This window comes from Pelodiscus sinensis, chromosome 1, assembly GCF_049634645.1.
Source record: "Pelodiscus sinensis isolate JC-2024 chromosome 1, ASM4963464v1, whole genome shotgun sequence".
NCBI classification, from domain to species: Eukaryota; Metazoa; Chordata; order Testudines; family Trionychidae; genus Pelodiscus; species Pelodiscus sinensis.
This window is the reverse complement of record NC_134711.1, coordinates 324,129,638-324,144,252: the sequence shown is the minus strand read 5'-3', so window position 1 is coordinate 324,144,252 and position 14,615 is coordinate 324,129,638. Positions and strand designations below refer to the sequence as shown.

At 63.2% G+C, this 14,615-nt stretch overlaps 1 protein-coding gene across 2 annotated transcripts in view; it reads left to right on the top strand.

The window, feature by feature from the left end:
• The window catches only part of PDE2A (phosphodiesterase 2A), a 362,760-nt gene that overhangs the window by 342,052 nt on the left and 6,093 nt on the right, over positions 1–14,615 (top strand). For both annotated transcript variants that reach the window (XM_075919627.1, XM_075919628.1), the window contains 12 exons: positions 855–933; positions 1,813–1,990; positions 4,408–4,520; positions 5,038–5,115; positions 5,411–5,533; positions 6,029–6,099; positions 7,344–7,466; positions 8,054–8,141; positions 10,148–10,195; positions 10,567–10,641; positions 11,367–11,466; positions 12,159–12,271. In XM_075919627.1, the coding sequence (XP_075775742.1) occupies positions 855–933; positions 1,813–1,990; positions 4,408–4,520; positions 5,038–5,115; positions 5,411–5,533; positions 6,029–6,099; positions 7,344–7,466; positions 8,054–8,141; positions 10,148–10,195; positions 10,567–10,641; positions 11,367–11,466; positions 12,159–12,271 (1,189 nt within the window). The remainder of the gene's footprint in view (positions 1–854; positions 934–1,812; positions 1,991–4,407; positions 4,521–5,037; positions 5,116–5,410; positions 5,534–6,028; positions 6,100–7,343; positions 7,467–8,053; positions 8,142–10,147; positions 10,196–10,566; positions 10,642–11,366; positions 11,467–12,158; positions 12,272–14,615) is intronic.

The following is a 14,615-nucleotide window of genomic DNA, read 5'->3' as shown; positions in this document are numbered from 1 at the left end:
ACCCTCTTGCGAAATGCCGTTATTCCTGAAAATAATCAGCGTAGTGGCATTGCGCAAGAGGGTTTTTCTTGAGCGAGAAGGGGCCGTGTAGACAGCTCCTTCTGGCGCAAGAGCCTCTTCTGCAAAAATGGCGGCTCATTAAGTATGCAAATGAGGTTCGGCGATATTCCACGCTTCGCCTCATTTGCATATTTCTTGCGCAAGAAGCCCCGAGTGTAGACATAGCCCTGGAGCTTAGTGCATGAGCCTCTACAGCTTGAGCTAAAAGCCAGCTAGCGCTCAGCTCCGGCTGTAGAGCAAGCTCAGTCTTTCGCTCTCTGTAAGTGGTTTAAGTGCCACCACATGGGACAGTGAACCAGACCCAATAGGAGTGTGGGTTACACTAATTGTATCTCACATGGCCGCGAAGTGTTTCACGTCTGTGCAAAGGGGTCACTGTCCACCACAGAAATGCAGCCGCCTCTGGGACAGAGCGTGGCAGCTGCTTCTCAGTGTAGTTTAGGGCAGGAAGAACAGCCAAATGAAGAACAGCTTGCCTGGAAGGGACATCGGGGAAACTGAGGAAAGCCGAACGTTGTTCCCCAGCTGTAATGTGGCCAGGCCTGTGGAGCCCACCACCAGAGAGCAGGATGAAGGGAGCCCCGAGAGTCCTGGGACTGGCTCAAAGAATCCAACAGGAGCTGTGCTAACCAGAGGCTGTGGGCTTGGTCTAAAGCTGAGGGAAGTCAATGGGGGTTGTTTGTCAGCCTTCCACGGGCTTTGCCCTGTGACTAGAGGGGTTGCGTCGCTATGGATGCCTGGTTGCTGTGGCGATCTGACTGAGCCGCCGCGGTGGGGCTGGTTGTCTCTTGCAGATGCTCGGTTTTCCTGCTGGACAGGTTCAGCCATGAGCTGGTGGCCAAGGTGTTTGACGGGGGCGTGGTGGATGATGAGGTAAATCCTCCCCAGAGGCAGCTGTGGGGACGTCATGGGGACGGTAGTATAGGCAGGCCCAGGAGGATGGAGTGGCACGAGGACGAGGTGAGGCCCAAGGGGCCAGCTGGAGCCAGGGCTGGCTGGTCACGAGGAGGAGAGGAGGGGCCGGCGGCCAGGCTGAGGTACTGCTGTGTGAAGGCCAGGAGTGACACAGCTGGGACCAGGAGGCTGGACGAGGGTTGGAGACAAAGGTGGGGAGGGACAGGGTCCAAGATACACAGTGGGACTGAATCCCAGGAGCTGGGATTAGTCTCTGGAAAAGAGGAGACTAAGGGGGGATAGGAGAGAGGTCTATAAAATCATGAGTGGTGTGGAGAAAGTGAATAAGGAAAAGGTATTTCCTTGTGCCCATAGTATAAGAAGTAGGGGCTACCAAGTGAAACTAATGGGCAGCAGGTTTAAAACAAATAAAAGGAAGTTCTTCTTCACACAGCGCACAGTCAACCTGTGGAACTCCTTGCCTGAGGAGGTTGTAAAGGCTAGGACTATAACAGGGGTTAAAAGAGAACTCGATACATTCATGGAGGTTAAGTCCATCAATGGCTGTTAGCCAGGTGGGTGAGGAATGGTGGCCCTAGCCTCTGTTTGTCAGAGGGTGGAGCGGGATGGCAGGAGAAAGGTCGTTTGATCATTACCTGTTCGGTTCACTCCCTCTGGGGCACTGGGCATTGGCCGCTGTCGGCAGACAGGACACTGGGCTGGATGGACCTTTGGTCTGACCCAGTCTGGCCATTCTTATATTCTTATGGGATTGTACGGGGATGGGCATGTAGGGGGCCTGGGCCAGGGGGGGCTGGACAGTGTGGGACCCACATCTCTGTCAATCCCGCCCCTCAGAGCTACGAAATCCGCATCCCGGCGGATCAGGGCATCGCGGGTCACGTGGCCACGACGGGGAAGATCCTGAACATCAAGGACGCCTATTCCCACCCGCTCTTCTACCGGGGGGTGGACGACAGCACCGGCTTCCGGACTCGCAACATCCTCTGCTTCCCCATCAAGAACGAGAACCATGGTGAGAGCCCGGGCGGTGCTGGGCCGTGGCTCCCCGGACGCTGCCACGGCACATGGGCAAAGCTCCCTCAGTGTGGCGGGCACAGAGGCCGTGCAAGAGCAAAGACCGCGGGGATCCTGTCTGGGTCGCCTCAGTGTGGCTCCTGACCACATGTGGCCTAGGGCAGCCTCCCTCAGGCCCTATGCAGCCTCCTCATCCACGTCTGCAGCTACCTCCCCCCGGCTCTTGGTTCCTCATTTCCGAGAGGAGCCTGGTGACCGGTCAGAGCAGCTGCAGATGAGAAGCAGCCCCGGCTGCCTCACACTGCCCTGGCCCGCCGCTGGGAGGTACCCGCGTGCTGCCGACAGAGGGCAGAGGGACTCCGTTGTCAGAGACACAAAAGGTCGAGAGTGAGATTGTTACAGAGAATCCATCACAGACGTCGATCACCCAGTTCTTGGTGCAGGCTCAGCAGAGATGGTACAAACTGCCGGCGTACAAGTCTCTGGAGTCCATCCTATGGTAGGATGGGTCAGCAGGGCCCTCCGTCCTTCCCCGTGGTGCCTCTGGAGCCAAGGGCAGGATTGAAGACAAGGCGCAGGCAGCCTCAGGATACTTTTATCACCTTGCCCAGGCGGAGGGAAAACCCATTCTCCTGGGTGCTGGTGCCTCCCAAACTGGGCTGGTCACATGACCCACAAACCAGTTTCTGTCCTTTCTAGGCAAGGAGCCCCGGAGCCCCCAGGTGTGTCCTTGTCAGGCAAGGGGCCATTGGGTGCTGCGCAGGTCTCAACTGGCAGCCTTTGTCCGTGTGGCATGGAGTAACCGCCCCTCCCAGCCCAGACAGAGCACATGTGGCATAGCAATCCAAAGCCCTGGGCGTAACTCTGCACACCCACATCGTACACGTACACAAGCAGCCTAGACCGGTGGTTACGGTCCCCTTTTCAATGTAGTAAAATTTCACGGAGACCGCCTCCCCTCCCGCCCCCCATGGGAAAAAAGAAAAGAAAGAAGCAAGGATCACGATGGGCCTGATCCAAACATTTCAAACTTCCCTCGGACCCCCTGCAGTACCGTCGCGGACCACAGGTTGGGAACCACTGGCCAAGACAGAGTCAGCCGAGCATGAGTTTTCATTGGACACCTCACCGGCAGGGTTCCCGCTAAGATTTTCCATCCGTGAGTGGAGGGAGTTTGGGCTTGTGCACCAAGATAGAGGCATGTGCACGGGTTCGGATGTGCCACGGTGGCACCCTGTTTATTAGCACACATGTTCCCAGCTGCCGGAGCAGAATCCCCCCCCACCACTACCACCACCATGTGGCAGGTCCCATTCCCATCCACTGGAGCAGACCCCCCCAGCCATGCAGCAGGTCCTATTCCCGGCTGCCGAAGCAGACCCCACTCCCCTCAGCCATGCAGCAGGTCCCATTCCCAGCCCCAGCCACCAGAGCAGGCCTCCCCCTGCCCCACCATGCGGCCCCAGAGCTCCCTCCCCACACCGTCTCAGCTGACCCCGCCCGCTGGAGCAGCCACCTGCCGCGCCAGTGCTGCTGTGCGGCTCTCCGGAGGAGGTGGGCGGGGGAAGAATGTTTTGCAGACGCTCACCTTCGCAGGAACCATGCTCACCTGGCCCACTTTGCACAGAATTTGAGGCAACCGCACACTAGCGGGTGCAACAGTGATCTGCCAGCTCACGTAAAAACCCTGATAACGTGGCACCCTGTATGCCTGGCCAGCCGCCCTGCGGTGGGACCACACTGTGGCCCCCCACAACAGCCACGCCACCGGGACCCTTCCCTTGCAGCACTGGTGCGCTGCCATGGGCTCTGGCACTGATGAGTCAAGCCGCCCGCTGAGAGCCGCCCACTGCCATGCAACGCCCCCTCCACCAGAACTACAAACAGCTGATCCAGCCCTGCCATGTGTCCGGTAGTCCCACACCTGTGGGCACTCACCCTCTAATGGTCAATTCCGCTATGGCAGGCTGGTGTGACTAGGTGGCATGGGAGTAGCAGGTGCTGAAGGTCGTAGGTTCAAGTCCCACTGTGGAGTGTCTGCACGCTGCCCGGGGAGTAAACCCCTCCTCCTGGTTCCTGTTCCCTTTCCTGGCCTCCCCTTCACTGTGTGCCACCTGGGGACACACACCCCCATTCCCTACCCTCTGGGCAGCCCATTGCTGGCCTCACGTGGGGCTTCGACCTTTTCTCCCAGTGCTGGAGATTGCGGGTCACTGGAGAGTCACCAACATGGAGGGGCAGGTGGGACCGGCTCCCTGTCCCAGTCTGGATCAGCGCCCGGGTCAGACCCAGACCCTGTGTGGCTGGGTCCCCATGGATCTGGGGCAGTGGGGTTTCAAACCCCAATGCAGGGGGCTTGTACGGCCTCTCCCCCCCGGCTGGCACTGGTACACTGAGCTCTTGCTGGTTTTCCAGAGGTCATCGGGGTGGCCGAGCTTGTCAACAAGATCAACGGGCCTTGGTTCAGCAAGTTCGACGAGGACCTGGCCACGGCTTTCTCCATCTACTGCGGGATCAGCATCGCCCATGTAAGCAGGGCTGCCCTGGAGGGGGGAGGGGTGGATTCCTGTGTCCTGTCTGCCTAACTTCTCCCTGCACCTGGACACGAGACTCTCTTCCCTTCCTGCCCCGAGCTGTTGCATGGCCCTGTCTGGGGGGTTCCTCCCCTGAGCCAGCCGCATTTAGCGGTAGAGAAGGGAGGGGGAATGTGGAGATAAGCAGGGAGCAGAGATGTAACTGGAGCTGGGCCATGTGAGTCTGGTCGCCACTCGGTGCCTAGGAGGGGTGGAAGGCGATGCCTGGCCATGTGCGCGGGAGTTCAGCTTAGGGGATTGGGGGCAGGGGAGCTCAGGCGCAGCCCAGCATGTAGGCAGAGCTGGCTAGAGGCCGGGGAGGAACCGGGAGGCCCAAGGAGACTGAAGGGCCTGAGTTCATGGAAAGACTCGTGCTGAGCACAGCAGGCCGGGGCTCAGGGCCCGGCAGTGCCAAGGGCAGTAGGAGCAAGCCTGCCCAGGGCCCTGATTGCCTTCTCCTTGCCTCCTCCAGTCGCTGCTCTACAAGAAGGTCCACGAAGCCCAGTACCGAAGCCACTTGGCCAACGAAATGATGATGTACCACATGAAGGTCAGGGGCAGGGGGCTCCCAGGGGGGCAATGGAGCTGCACTGAGCCATGGGTAGGGGTGGGGGTGGGGGACCCTGTGGCTCTCTGGCTAATCCTCCCTCCCGGCCTCCTGCCTGGGTTGCTGTGCTTCACCCCAGAGGTGGCTGCATTCTCGGGGCAAGCCTAGGGCTGTCCACTTGGTGGCACTCTGGGTTTACCCCCAGTGTAACAGGGAGCAGACTCTGGGTCAGCAGCTCATGGACTGCCCCAGTGGCACTAACTGCCCCCCTGCCATGTTGGTGTGGCTTGGCGTGCAGGTCTCGGACGATGAATACAAGAAGCTGCTCAGCGACGGGATCTGCCCCGTGGAAGACATCGATTATCGCTTCGCCGATTTCACCTACACGCCGCGCTCGCTGCCCGAGGACGACACGCCCATGGTCAGTGCCCACGGGGCCGGGCGGCCGGGGTCCTGCCCGGGGCAGTGGGCAGCTGGGTGCCCGAGAGGGCGATGGGCCAGGGCTTAGGGGCTAGCCTAGGGCCCTGAGATGTGGGACTCTGCCTCTGCCCACGTGGGCGCATCGCTCGGGGCCTCGGCCCCATCTCTAGCACTGTCCCGCCTCCGAGGGGTGCCAGGAGGAATCCAGGAGGTGCCCGATGCTACGGTGATGGGCGTAGGTAAGTACCTGAGACAGCCTGGGCTCGGAGCTGGCCCTAATGTAGCGTGAGGCTTCCGTCCACTGCGGGGCTGCGCTGGCCTTTGTTTAACGCGAGTGCCCCGCGCTCCAGTCCCAAAGCGGGGAGGAGAGTCCCCGGCGTGACCCGCGGGCGGGGCCCTCCCAGACACCAAGGCAGCAGTGCAGGGGGTTATCTCTGTGCCCAGCCTGGCCCCCTCCAGCCTCTCAGCCAGCTGCCCGCTCCCTTTCCCTCGGCAGGCCATCCTGAGCATGCTGCAGGACATGAACTTCATCAACAACTACAAAATGGATCGCCAGACGCTAGCCAGGTGGGCTCGCTCGCTCGCGGCTCGGCGAGGGTGCTTGGCTGGGCTGGGGGCCCAGTGTCTGGGGCGGGGGAGAGGTTGTGACCAGCAGGGGGCGCTCTTGCCCAGCACGTTGGTCCCGGGCAGGTACCTGGATGGAGGCATCGCCTTGTGCAGCCAGAGGGCGCTTGGCCCAGCAGGCCCAGCTCAGGAGGTGTAAGCGTGTTATAGAGACTAAGGGGGCCGTGCAGGGCAGAGGAGTGCTGCACCTCGCACGCAAGTTACAAAGAGCGGTGGGGGGAGCAGCCCACCAACTAGCAAGCACTTGGAATGCCAGGCCATAGGGGTCAGGGCCAGGAAGTACCAGACTCACACACTTACCCACACACCTGAGGGCATGCACACTCACATGTGCACAGATACGCAGGTCCATGCACACGCACATGTGCATAGATACGCAGGTCCATGCACACACACGTGCACAGATACGCAGGTCCATGCACACTCACATGTGCACAGATACGCAGGTCCATGCACACGCACATGTGCATAGATACGCAGGTCCATGCACACACACGTGCACAGATACGCAGGTCTTTGCACACTCACGTGCACAGATACGCAAATCCCTACACACTCACATGTGCACAGATATGCAGGTCCATGCACACATACGTGCACAGATACACAGGTCTTTGCACACTCACGTGCACAGATACGCAAATCCCTACACACTCACATGTGCACAGATACACAGGTCCATGCACACGCACATGTGCATAGATACGCAAGTCCATGCATGCACACGTGCACAGATACACAGGCCTGTGCACACTCACATGCACAGATACGCAAATCCCTACACACTCACACGTGCACAGATAAGCAGGTCTGAACACACTGACACATGCACCAATACACAAGTCCCTACACGCTCACACGTGCACAGATAAGCAGATCCATATACACTCACGCATGCACACATATGCAGGTCTGTGCACACTCACACATGCACCGATATGCAGGTCCGTGCACACTCACACGTGCACTGATACGCAGGTACGTGAACATGCATGTGCATGTGACATGGCAGGGAGTTGCTGAGGCCCCGGCCTTGTGAGCCCAGCAGGGTCTATGGTGACAAGGCGGCTCCAGGGTGGGAGCGCCCTGCCGTGCAGCCTGCCAGGTGCTCTCTGGCTGCACCTCTCTGCCCAGTGCCAGCTTCCCGGGGCGCTGCCTTCTCATGCCCTTTCCCTCGCTCCGGCCAGGTTCTGCCTGATGGTGAGGAAGGGCTACCGGGACCCTCCCTATCACAACTGGATGCACGCCTTCTCCGTCTCCCACTTCTGCTACCTGCTCTACAAGAACCTGGAGCTGGTCAACTACCTGGAGTAGGTGGAGGTTACGGCTCCTGCCGAGACCCAGCGTCCCCCCGCCCCGCTCACCCGGGCTGCCTCTCCACACCCGCCCACACCCGCCCACCCTGCCCTAGCTGATTCAGCAGGTCCCCCCTCCAGGGGGCGCTGTGCCAAACAGGGACCGTGCCGCTTGCCCACGGCAGGGAGCACAAGTTGGGGGCTGGCCCTGGACTGTCCACGCTGCCATGCTGAATTCCCACAATGCACTGCTCCTCACCTCCTCTCCCAAACCCTACGGTTTCTGTGAGCAGCTGCGGCGTTCCGGCCCAGCCGCGGGTGCATGACGCGATCCCTGCCCCATCGGGCCGGGCATGGGCAGGTCCATTGAGCTCAATGGGGCACACACATACACTGGCCGTTGTCGGTGGTGGCGGAATCTGGCTGCCTGCCTCGGGCCGCAGCAGTGAGGGTAGTTCCCATGGCCCCTGTGCTGTCAGCAGGGACAGGTCACCACAGAGTGGGCTGAGCTCCCCCCTCCCCCCCCCCGCAAGACAGGGGCGTGGGCCCCGCAGCCCCTCCCGTCCCTCGCCCCCCGATTCAGTGGCTGCTTTTCTTCACAGCGACATCGAGATCTTCGCCTTGTTCATCTCCTGCATGTGTCACGACCTGGACCACAGAGGCACCAATAACTCCTTCCAGGTGGCCTCGGTAAGGCTGGGAGGCTCCAGGAGAACCACTGGGAAAGGCAGGAGGTTCCAGGAGATCCGACAGGAAGGCCGGGGTTACAGGAGATCCCTCTGTGAGACCAGGGGGTGACAATCTGTGCTAGTCAGGGGATTACAGAAGATGTACTGATGAGGCCAGCAATTACAGGGGAGTTGCTGGTGAGGCCAGGGGATCTTTCAGCAAATGTGGGGGGATTACAGGAGATCTGCCAGCGAGACCAGGAGATTCATCAAGGAGGCTGGGGGAGTACAGGAGATCAGAGATGAAGGGGAATTACTGGACAGGTCAGGGTGTTACAGGAGATCAGAGGGCGAGGCTGGAGGGGTTACAGGAGAGGCAGGGTGTTACAGGAAATCTGACTGTGAGGCAGGGTGTTGCAAGAGAGGCCGGGGATCCATCAGGGATTACAAGACATCCGTTGGTGAGGCCAGGGATCACAGGAGATCCGAGATGAAGGGGAATTACTGGAGATCAGAGGGCGAGGCCGGGGTGTTACCGGAGAGCTGATGATTGGCTGGAGGAGTTACAGGAAATGAGAGAGTGAGGCCGGGGGATCACAGAGATCAGGGGGCGAGGGGGGGTCACAGGGATTGGAGGGCGAAGGGGGATCACAGAGATCGGAGGGTGAGGGGGATCACAGATCAGAGGGCAAGGGGGATCACAGGGATCAGGGGGCAAGGGGGGATCACAGATCAGGGGGTGAGGGGGATCACAGATCAGAGGGCGAAGGGGGATCACAGAGATCAGAGGGCGAGGGGGGATCACAGATCAAGGGGCGAGGGGGGATCACAGGGATCAGGAGGTGAGGGGGATCACAGATCGGGGGCGAGGGGGATCACAGATCAGAGGGCGAGGGGGGATCACAGAGATCGGAAGGCAAAGGGGGATCACAGAGACCGGAGGGCGAGGGGGGATCACAGAGATCAGGGGGCGAGGGGGGAACACAGAGATCAGGGGATGAGGGGGGATCACAGAGACCGGAGGGCGAGGGGGGATCACAGAGATCAGGGGGCGAGGGGGATCACAGAGATCGGAAGGCGAAGGGGGATCACAGAGACCGGAGGGCGAGGGGGATCACAGGCAATCAGAGAGTGAGGCCGGGGATCATGGGAGATGCGCCGGGCGCCAGAGCCTTGGCTCCCTGCTGGGGCTGGAGATGAAGCCAACCTCGCTGTGGGGTACAAAGTCCCGGGACCTGGCTCTGGACACGAGCAAAGGAAAAGGCAGCGACGAGAGGTGACGCGACCCTCGCAGCCCCTCCGAGCAGGGCAGAGCCTGACCTGGGGCACGCTGCCACCGCCGTGGGCCATGTTCAAATGGCTTCGTCCGTCCCTAGGCCCCGCCAGCTGCCCCAGACCTTTATCCAAACGCCAACCTGCCCCAGCTCGGGCCTGAGCGTGGGGGCGTTTTCGCCTGGTTGTGTTTCCTTCTCCCTCCCCTGCGAGCTTCCAGCGCCCGTGTGGCAGGGGGCTGGGAACGCTGCAGCCTTCGGGCCCAGGCTGAGGTCACTTGGGCGGGTTCGAGGAGGCGCTCCTACATCGCAGGGGGCGACTGCTCGGGGGGGGGGGAGCCCCTGCAGCCCCCGCGACGCAAGAGCCAGCACCTCTGCCGGACACTCGTGTTCTCTGGGAAGGGCCCTGCTGCAGAGAGGCCTGGACACAGCAAAGTTGGGGCTGAGAGCAGAGAGACAGCTCGGGGGTGGAGCAGGGGATATGCAGCCCGTGGGCCTAGCGACGGAACGTGCCCCCCTCAGCCACCGTGTCACACGGGCTGCCAGTCTCAGCCTGAACTGTAGATGAGCTCCAGGCTCCAAACCTCACCAGCGCTGGCTCCCTCCTTGCTCCGGGCTGGGAGGCTGACAGAGCCATGGTGGCGGGGGGAGGAGCCTGCCCCACTGCTGCCCCCCACTCACCTGATAGCTCCAGCAAGATAGATGCCCTCCCCCGTCCCTGGCCGGCCTCCCCACTCACTGCCTCCCTGTCTTCCAGAAATCTGTCCTGGCGGCGCTGTACAGCTCCGAGGGCTCCGTCATGGAGGTAAGACGCCTTCCCCCCTCGCTCGCCACCCTTCCTGTGCCTGCTGCTCTCCGGCGCCCGCTTGCCTGGCGCCCCTCTGCCACCGCTGCGTCAGTTCTCAGCCACGGGGTGTCTCTGCAGCTCCGCACGGGCAGGGGGGCTGGCACAGGCGTGGGGCCCTGGAGAGATGGGCATGGAGTCCCCCATTTTGGGGACAAGGAGAGAGGGCACGTCAGGGAAAGCCCAGGGCCTGGGAGTGGAATATCGGGGATCCCTCCCTGTTCCCCACAGCCCAGCCCTGTGGCCATCTGCCACAGCCGTAAAGAGCAGAGTCCTGTGGCAGCCTCTCACTAACACAGTCCTCCCTGCTGTGCCTCGGTTTCCCCCTGCAGAGACACCACTTCGCCCAGGCCATCGCCATCCTGAACACCCACGGCTGCAACATCTTCGACCACTTCTCCCGCAAGGTGAGCGGGGACTCGCTGCCGGCACCCCTCGCTCCTGAGGGGCAGCCCCCGCATTCGTCCAGCCCTGGGCCCCTTGCCCCGTCTGTCGATGCACCTTGCGCCTGACCCGAAGCAGCCCCGGCTAGTCCCATCTTTGCTGTGTCCAAAGCCCCTGACTCCCGACCCCCCGGCACTCCAGCCAGGCCACGCTCTACCAGGTTACATGTTCTCCATGGACTCCAGGCATGGGCTGAGTCCATTTCCCTTTCGGGCGGGGGAACCTCGGGATTGGAGCCCTGCTCTCTCGGTGTGAAAAGCCAGCCAAGTGCGGCACCTCACTGACACCCCGTCCCAGAGGGGTGAGCCGGCCTGGGCTTCCCTCCTGGGTTCCTTCAGCCACTCACCCGTCCAGAGGCAGAGAGCTCCGTTGCGCCAGATTCGGACAAGCTGCGCCTCCCTGCTCCGGGATCCGAGCAGCCTTGGGTTTCTGCTTCCTGGGGAAACTCGCACTGATTAAACAAAGCCCCCAATCCAGCCGCAGGCGCTGCTGGATAGAAGGACCGTGCGGTGGAAGGAAGCACGGACTAGTGGTTAGAACAGGCAACGGGGATGTGGGGCCCGTTCACCATCCACTGCGTTCTTTGGTGATCTTGGCGGAGTCCCTTGACCGTTCTGAGTGGATCAGGCTGCTGGGGTAGGGTCACGAGGCACTGGGCACTCAGCCGCGGTGCGATTGGCCCTTGCAGGATTACCAAAGGATGCTGGATCTGATGCGGGACATTATTCTGGCCACGGATCTTGCTCACCATTTGCGCATCTTCAAGGACCTGCAGAAGATGGCGGAAGGTAAAGGCCCCGGCGCACGGGCGGCCGGAGAGGGCACGTGCTATGTGAAACCAACGCTAGCCAATGCTCCCAGATCCTGGCCCCGGGAGTCTGGCCCAGGGAGGGCGGCAGCAGCTGTCCGAGGGCTCCTGTGGGATTCACAGCGAGACGAGGAAAAGGTGCCGGGGTCTGTGCTTAGAGACAGCAGCACGCGTCCCTAAGGCGTGGAGTGCAGAGGTCTGGCCAGGACAGCTGCAGGTTGTTGTGCTCCTGTCTGACCACTGGGGGCAGCACCGCTCACTCCTTGGCTCCCTCGCTGTGCCCCAACGCCCTGGGGGCAAACGCTGGGGGCTGCTGATTCCTGGGAGGCCACTGACTCCAGCTCCACCTTGTTCCCAGTCTGACAGATGCTGGGAGCAGCGCACGCCCCCCGCCCCCCAGTGTAGGGCCCATCAGCCTCAAAGGCTCCTAACTCCCCTTAGCACCCAGGGGCGTTAGGCTCCTGAAGCCCTTTGAGAATCTGGGCAGGAGCAGTTTTTCCGTCGCTGAGCACGCTGGGCTCCCCACCAACGGGCAACGGGCAGCCGCTCTGCTGCATCCGGGGCAGGCTGGGGAGAGGGGCCGCCGGCCCCAGGGCTGGGACTGGGAGCGTGGCCCCACATCTGGCCCACTGGCGCCCAACCACTCAGCACTTGTCCCGCTTCCTTCCCTAGTCGGCTACGACCCGAAGAACAAGCAGCACCACAGCCTGCTGCTCTGCCTGCTCATGACCTCCTGCGACCTCTCGGACCAGACCAAGGGGTGGAAAACCACCAGGAAGATCGCTGTGAGTTCTGGCAGGGCCCGCCTGGCCCCCCCTCTGCCGCAGGAATGGCTGGGCCCAACCTGGGGGGGCTCAAGCCCCTTCCATGGGGCCATATGCTGCCTCTGTGCCCCAGCCATGCTCAAACGTGGTACCGGAGTCCAGCGCCCCCTGGTGGAGCAGAGGCGGGAGGCCCCCTGGTGGAGCAGAGGCGGGAGGCCCCCTGGTGGAGCAGAGGCGGGAGGCCCCCTGGTGGGGCAGAGGCGGGAGGCCCCCTGGTGGAGCAGAGGCAGGAGGCCCCCTGGTGGAGCAGAGGCGGAAGGCCCCCTGGTGGAACAGAGGCGGGAGGCCCCCTGGTGGAGAAGAGGCAGAAGGCCCCCTGGTAGAACAGAGGCAGAAGGCCCCCTGGTAGAACAGAGGCAGGAGGCCCCCTGGTGGCGCAGAGGCGGGAGGCCCCCTGGTAGAACAGAGGCAGGAGGCCCCCTGGTAGAACAGAGGCAGGAGGCCCCCTGGTGGAGCAGAGGCGGAAGGCCCCCTGGTAGAACAGAGGCAGGAGGCCCCCTGGTGGAGCAGAGGCGGGAGGCCCCCTGGTAGAACAGAGGCGGGAGGCCCCCTGGTAGAACAGAGGCAGGAGGCCCCCTGGTGGAGCAGAGGCGGGAGGCCCCCTGGTGGAGAAGAGGCAGAAGGCCCCCTGGTAGAACAGAGGCGGGAGGCCCCCTGGTAGAACAGAGGCAGGAGGCCCCCTGGTGGAGCAGAGGCGGAAGGCCCCCTGGTAGAACAGAGGCAGGAGGCCCCCTGGTGGAGCAGAGGCGGAAGGCCCCCTGGTGGAACAGAGGCAGGAGGCCCCCTGGTGGCGCAGAGGCGGGAGGCCCCCTGGTGGAACAGAGGCAGGAGGCCCCCTGGTGGCGCAGAGGCGGGAGGCCCCCTGGTGGCGCAGAGGCGGAAGGCCCCCTGGTGGAGCAGAGGCGGGAGGCCCCCTGGTGGAGCAGAGGCGGGAGGCCCCCTGGTGGAGCAGAGGCGGGAGGCCCCCTGGTGGAGCAGAGGCGGAAGGCCCCCTGGTGGAGCAGAGGCGGGAGGCCCCCTGGTGGAGCAGAGGCGGGAGGCCCCCTGGTAGAGCAGAGGTGGGAGGCCCCCTGGTGGAGCAGAGGCGGAAGGCCCCCTGGTGGAGCAGAGGCGGAAGGCCCCCTGGTGGAGCAGAGGCGGGAGGCCCCCTGGTGGAACAGAGGCAGGAGGCCCCCTGGTGGAGCAGAGGCGGGAGGCCCCCTGGTAGAACAGAGGCGGGAGGCCCCCTGGTGGAGCAGAGGTGGGAGGCCCCCTGGTAGAACAGAGGCAGGAGGCCCCCTGGTGGAGCAGAGGCGGGAGGCCCCCTGGTAGAACAGAGGCGGGAGGCCCCCTGGTAGAACAGAGGCGGGAGGCCCCCTGGTGGAGCAGAGGCGGGAGGCCCCCTGGTAGAACAGAGGCAGGAGGCCCCCTGGTGGCGCAGAGGCGGGAGGCCCCCTGGTGGAGCAGAGGCGGAAGGCCCCCTGGTGGAGCAGAGGCGGGAGGCCCCCTGGTGGAGCAGAGGCGGAAGGCCCCCTGGTGGAGCAGAGGCGGGAGGCCCCCTGGTGGAGCAGAGGCGGGAGGCCCCCTGGTAGAGCAGAGGCAGAAGGCCCCCTGGTAGAACAGAGGCAGGAGGCCCCCTGGTGGAGCAGAGGCGGGAGGCCCCCTGGTAGAACAGAGGCAGGAGGCCCCCTGGTGGAGCAGAGGCGGGAGGCCCCCTGGTAGAACAGAGGCAGGAGGCCCCCTGGTGGAGCAGAGGCGGGAGGCCCCCTGGTAGAACAGAGGCGGGAGGCCCCCTGGTGGAGCAGAGGCGGGAGGCCCCCTGGTGGAGCAGAGGCGGGAGGCCCCCTGGTAGAACAGAGGCGGGAGGCCCCCTGGTAGAACAGAGGCGGGAGGCCCCCTGGTGGAGCAGAGGCGGGAGGCCCCCTGGTAGAACAGAGGCAGGAGGCCCCCTGGTGGAGCAGAGGCGGGAGGCCCCCTGGTAGAACAGAGGCGGGAGGCCCCCTGGTGGAGCAGAGGCGGGAGGCCCCCTGGTGGAGCAGAGGCGGGAGGCCCCCTGGTAGAACAGAGGCGGGAGGCCCCCTGGTGGCACAGAGGCGGGAGGCCCCCTGGTGGAGCAGAGGCGGGAGGCCCCCTGGTAGAACAGAGGCGGGAGGCCCCCTGGTGGAGCAGAGGCGGGAGGCCCCCTGGTAGAACAGAGGCGGAAGGCCCCCTGGTAGAGCAGAGGCGGAAGGCCCCCTGGTGGAGCAGAGGTGGAAGGCCCCCTGGTGGAGCAGAGGCGGGAGGCCCCCTGGTGGAGCAGAGGCGGGAGGCCCCCTGGTGGAGCAGA